Here is a 6,000-nt window from a genome sequence, read left to right as displayed (position 1 = left end):
GTATGTGATCATCAGAATGAAAACCCTTCTCTGTCTGGTATTCTCAACACCCACTCATTGTGGTTGAAGTATTTTTCTTATCACACATCATGACACATTTTAACACAGAACTGATTTTAGGTTCTTCTGTGGGATATTGTACATCAGGGCTGATAAGTACGTTCCCATGCGTTTCTCACAGTTTTATTCTATGTGTTTCATCATTTTTAGATCTTATTGTTGCCTCGCTGATTTATTATGGCCGTGCTTCCTTCTAAAATGACACCATTTCCTGTGTTAGGGGGTCAAAAATGGCTGCATTGTAAAACCAACTGATGACAGCTTGTAATATTTTAGATGTAAACTATTTCAATTATATTTTTTTCTTTTGTTCACACGTCACGTTCAGCCAACTGTTCCATTTTGAATTTATCTTCAGAAAAGGTCAAGGTTTTGGTTAAAAAAAGAAAATATCATATTTTTCTAATGCCTTGATTCTCTCTGTCTCTTTTTTTGTTTTGTAGTTTTGATGTGGAAAATGGATTGTCAGTGGGTCGCAGCCCCCTGGACCCTCAAGCCAGTCCAGGCTCGGGTCTGGTCCTGCAGGCCAACTTTCCCCACAGCCAGCGGAGGGAATCCTTCCTCTACCGCTCAGACTCTGACTTTGACCTTTCACCCAAAGGTCCTTCCAGGAACTCTGCTGCTGCCAGTGACCTGTAAGTTCATTTCTAAGAATTCCAGCACTGATAAACATGTCTTCAAGATTTGACATCAGTGTCAAAATAAATGAGCCTTAAATAAAAAATCTAAAAATATTTTTTTCCCATATATTTTTAAAGACAATAGTTTCTAATGTCTCCCTTCAGATAAATAAACAGTTTTTCATTCATACGTAGTATTAACAAAACTGTGTACAGTATGCAGGATTTGAGCATCGCATTGCACTAAAAGCACTTTAACATTAAAAGACATTCTGTTGATGTCTTTTCTCTCCTTGTTTGTCTTTCCTGTGCAGGGAGGTTTTCCCTACTAGTGGGTCACGTGGTTCCCTGCTTTTAGGGTTGGTTTCTTAACAAGCAGCAGCAAATAGTTGTGGTGTAAACCCTACATGCAAATTTGAAACTAGTCTCCTTGGCATTTCCCTTGAGAAAACCGATCTCTCAAGCCAGAGGGCTTCAGTTTAAACGGCTACAGTTGAGGTCTCTACTTCACTGACTGGTGATATTTTGGTGCAGAACTTGTTCTTAGACAGAAGTTCTCTGGTTTGTTTTTTTAGGATTCCACCAGGATTTAGGTTACTCTGACAAATATTGCTAGACATAATTTTTTCAGTCATCTAATGAAGGCTCTTGTAAATAAAGATTTTATAATGATTTGCTTTGATACCTGTCATTTGTATGTCAGGAAATGATCATATTCATTTCCTGTTTTTTTTTTGTTTTTTGTTTTGGTTTTAAATTGATCTACCATCTTCTCTCTCATTCTGTCTATGCCTTTTTCATTGTTATTCATTTGTATTTTTGTTGATAATTAGTTAGTTCTAAGGAGTGGATCCCCTCTAATACACACAACCACACACACACTGAAGTAAGCAGCCTCTGCTGGTGTCCTCATCCACTCTTACCTATCTGTTTTTAAGGGAGGAAAGCTTGAAGCACTGGGAGGTCAACTGGTTGTCATCTCGGTGAGAAGAACTCACAAAAAAAAAATTGAGATAAATAAAAACACTGACTCTCTTCTCTGCCCCAGACTCCTCTCCTGCATTCTCCACTGATGGTTCCATCACCAACCCCCTTACAAATTAGACTAAACACCCAACACTCCGTCTGTGACCCCTGTTAGACACCCAGCATTGTTTGTTTTGTGTTTGCATGTGATGCTTTACCAAAAAAATGTAAACTATAACGACACTGTATAGTTATATTTACCGGTTAATACCCAAATCTCTATAACGACACTGTATAGTTATATTTACTGGTTAATACCCAAAACTATTTTTCCTCTTTACCCAAAACATTTCTTTAAACATCATTTCTTAGAGAACGATGCATGTCACCATTGTCTTTTGGATTTTCGAAGGGAGCAATAATGGAGGATGTACGATGCATGTCACCATTGTCTTTTGGATCGAAGGGAGCAATAATTGAGGATGTTATCAGATGTAACACGGGAACTAATAATGTTCTCCGACTACATGGTTGCATAGACAACCACTGGTATTGATTCAGTCCACATTATCTTTCCTTTTTTTCAATTTCTCTTTTATTTCAGGCACACAGAAGACATGATTGTCACACCGTTTGCACAGGTGAGTACATTCACACATAATATCTAAAAATTCACAAGACCCAATAAATTAAAGCCTTCACTTATGAGCTAAAGAACAAACAAATGTAGGTTCTAAAAGAGTCCAGATGGTCCAGAAGACAGAGCTTTACTGCTCCGCCGGAACAGCCCTCAGCATTGTGTTGGCCCTGTGACAGGAGCAGGCGTCCTGCTGGTGTTGCCTGGCTCTTGCGTGGGACGTGCGTCACACTTGTGCTCACTTTACACTAGAGGTAGAGTCAGTGAATCTAATACTGCTGGATCATGCTGTTTAAATTTGCATGCTGGCTGAAAGGACTCGTACATGGCTTCAACACTGGATACTTCACAGGCTCTCCTGTGGGCTGAGTCAGGGCTTGGCTGCAAATGAAGTGACAGACATGACATGGCAGGGGGGTCGCTGATGTCACAACATCAGAAAGAAAAGAAGGAAAGGAGGGCGGGGGGTACTTTTGACTGGTGCTGCAGCTCGGATGGACATTTATAGTGTTCAAAGCCTCATCAGCGACTCATTTGGAAATACAGCAGATACTGAGTTGTCTGTGCAGACTTTGGACTTCATTAGGACATTCAACTGCTTTCGCATATATTTTCCCTCCACTTAAAGAAACACCTTTGTTGATTAGAAAATATGTTTCATTCTAAAGTCTTTTTTTCTTTTCAGCTTCCCAGTAGACACCTGTAGAGTTTTGTTGAACATATACAGATATTCAAAACTGTTTTCACTTTCATCAACCCTGACTAAAGTTCCAAATTCCAGCTGAAGACAAATTGCCCTGAAGCATACAATGGTATTTAGGGAATGTTTGAATGTTTTTTTATGTCAAATGAACCTCTTAGGTCTTAGTCCATTACATGTTTTCCCACAGACATGGACATTTTTGCAATTGTTTTAATAATTTGACCAGGTTATTTTTCTCATATTACTGTTGGTGTGAAAGCCTACAGGACACAAACCAATTACCAGCGCCTACAGCGGTGGCATTAAAGCATATCATATTATTCAACTGGCTGAGGCCACATAACAGTGTAATTTCATTGACATCAATAATGACAGATGAGTCACATGACAAACTCCTCTTCCTATGTTTAGGTCCTTGCCAGCCTGAGGACAGTACGAAATAACTTTGCCATTATAACAGGCCAACAAGATCGACCAACAAGCAAGTATGTGACTTAAAAAAAACCTGATGAACATATCCTCATATAACAAAAATAGAAATAAAATGTACAATAAAATATATTTACTGACTCTTGCTGATTTCTGGTGTGCAGGACACGGTCGTCAGGCAGTAACCCACCATCTATGTGTAAGAACAGTCTTGCAGGTTGGTCCCAGTATTTATATTTGCAAAAGTCAAATTAAACAGATGTTTGTTTTTGAGGAATACTCAAGTGTAAATTTTTAAATTGTGCAATAATAAAATTCAAGAGCTGAATCCATCCCAACATGTCTTCCTGTGTGTTTGCAGAGGAGCCACACCACCAGCTGTCCATAGAGACTTTGGACGAACTGGACTGGTGTCTGGAGCAGCTGGAGACGCTGAAAACCCGTCACTCTGTCAGTGAGATGGCATCAAACAAGGTAATGTAATGACACGCAACACAAACACAGAGGGAAATGCACACTAGATCACGATAATGTCACAAACGTGACTCATTAAAAGAAAACCGGGTGATCACTTGATCTTTTTGCAGGGTGTCCCTATTCTCATTTACTATTCGTCATTTACAAACAGTGGAGTAGAAATGGATGAACTGGTTATACTTGATCCTCTTAATTAACATTATTACAGATGGGATTTTAAATTTCCTCTAAATGAACTTGTTATTCACTGCTGAATATCATAAAAATATAAGTTGTTATATAATATAATATGTCATACGACTGAATACTAAATGAAATAGTCATAAAAACATTGTCATTTTCGATGATTTTTACCATTCTAACCTATTTACTTAATATGATACATTTCAGTCATTGTACATGCTGATTTTTATGCTTATTCCTGAGTATCATTTCCAAGAACACATGTATGGATCTAGTATAGACATACATACATATATACATATACAATCCTGATCTTCTACCATAAACACACACACTATTATCAAAGGGATTAAATATTCAGTATCATCTCATATCAGCTGCGACATTCAAACAAAGTGTAGTGTTAGACACCACTGTCACTAACATCAAAACACACTGCTTTACTACACCATAGCATTGTACTTTAGTCTATTCATTCCATGTAATAAATCAGAAATGATAAATGACTTTTCTATAGCTCTACTCTGTCTAGAGCTGTATCATTTTTATGTCACATGCCTTGATTTAAAGGGCTTAAATGCTGTGAGTCCATTTAGCCTTCACTTATCCACAGCCATTTATACAGTAAAAAGAATGTAAATGGAACCCTTCCTCCCTGATGTAAGGGGGTTTGTATAGGAGGCTTACTCCATGAATGAGCGGGATGGTTTTATCCAAGCATACAAACCAGACACACAGACACTCCCTTCCCCCCACTCATGTGCAGAAAAATGTGAATGAGGTAGTGGAGTGATGCTGGAGACGAAACGGCATCCCCCTCCATCCAGCCATACACCCATCCATCCATCCTCACTTCCTTCCCCTGTGCATCCCGCTGCTCCTCCTCCTCCTTTCTCAGAGTAAGCCCGATGCTCATGTGATCTCATGATTAGACCGCCCACACAACAACTCACACGTGCTATTTGTACTAACACACACACACACACACACAAAACAGTCTTCCTGCCATCACATACACTTTAAGTTTATTTCTCTCCTCCACCGCCGTTAGCCTCCAGTCACATACATAGAGTACACTGTACCACTCTACCCATCCTGAGCTGTGTGCTCACGTGGCGGTGGCAGTTTTTACAGCAGGCAACCGCTTCCACACTCCATCTACACTACCATCACATCATGTATTAAGGCAATGCTAATTTGTTTGATTTTCTTCTTTACACCTGTTCAAACTGAAATTTGAAGCTAAACCTCATTTACTAAAGATTGCTCTGGATTAACCACCATTGTGAAAATGTCCTGCATTGCAATGAGACTCTTATCGCCCATCCTATCTGCAGCATAGTGTCTGCATAACAGTGTAGGAAAAGAATGGCTGCTCTATCACTACACGGGAAAACTGTTGTGACTAAAGAAAATATTTAAATTCAGAAGTGTAATCCTTGAACTGCTACCCTCACGTCGACCTTTTAGATCTTTATAGGTCTTTATTATGTATACTCACACAAAGACATTGTGGTAAATTATGAGAAAAAAATTATAGGAATGAGTTGACTTTTAGCACTAATTGTCTCATTTATTTGTTGATAATTTTCCAATGTATTTTCTCATTAGTATATATTCAGTGCATTCTATTTATAACCACATTCATTCATGATGATAGTAAATGTACTGTTACTAATGTGTACTGTTTTATTTTTGGCTTTATGAATGAAAACCATCCCCCATTACTCTCCACACACATACACACTGTCCATTCAGTGCTTCTCCTTCATATCTTCTTCAAACTTCATGCACATGGCTCTTTTCCCCTGCCTCCTACTCTGCCACGTTCAGCCCTGCTTTCCCTGAGCCAATAAGGGAGCACCGTATCTCCCGGTTTCTGGTGCATCCCGCTCCTAATTGGCTACTATTCTTGGGCATTTTTT

At 39.0% G+C, this 6,000-nt stretch overlaps 1 protein-coding gene across 3 annotated transcripts in view; it reads left to right on the top strand.

The window, feature by feature from the left end:
* The window catches only part of LOC103398869 (cAMP-specific 3',5'-cyclic phosphodiesterase 4D-like), a 30,476-nt gene that overhangs the window by 17,482 nt on the left and 6,994 nt on the right, over positions 1-6,000 (top strand). For 2 of the 3 annotated variants that reach the window (XM_017030949.2, XM_025053842.1), the window contains exons 2-6: positions 504-695; positions 2,251-2,287; positions 3,398-3,471; positions 3,580-3,632; positions 3,777-3,889. In XM_017030949.2, coding sequence (XP_016886438.1) covers positions 504-695; positions 2,251-2,287; positions 3,398-3,471; positions 3,580-3,632; positions 3,777-3,889 — 469 coding nt within the window. Of the gene's footprint in view, positions 1-503; positions 696-1,618; positions 1,664-2,250; positions 2,288-3,397; positions 3,472-3,579; positions 3,633-3,776; positions 3,890-6,000 lie in introns of all 3 variants that reach the window. The other variant, XM_017030950.2, reaches the window with a different exon arrangement.

This window comes from Cynoglossus semilaevis, unplaced genomic scaffold (genome assembly GCF_000523025.1).
Source record: "Cynoglossus semilaevis isolate Cse_v1.0 unplaced genomic scaffold, Cse_v1.0 scaffold1615, whole genome shotgun sequence".
Taxonomy (NCBI): domain Eukaryota; kingdom Metazoa; phylum Chordata; class Actinopteri; order Pleuronectiformes; family Cynoglossidae; genus Cynoglossus; species Cynoglossus semilaevis.
This window is presented reverse-complemented; position numbering and strand designations above follow the sequence as displayed.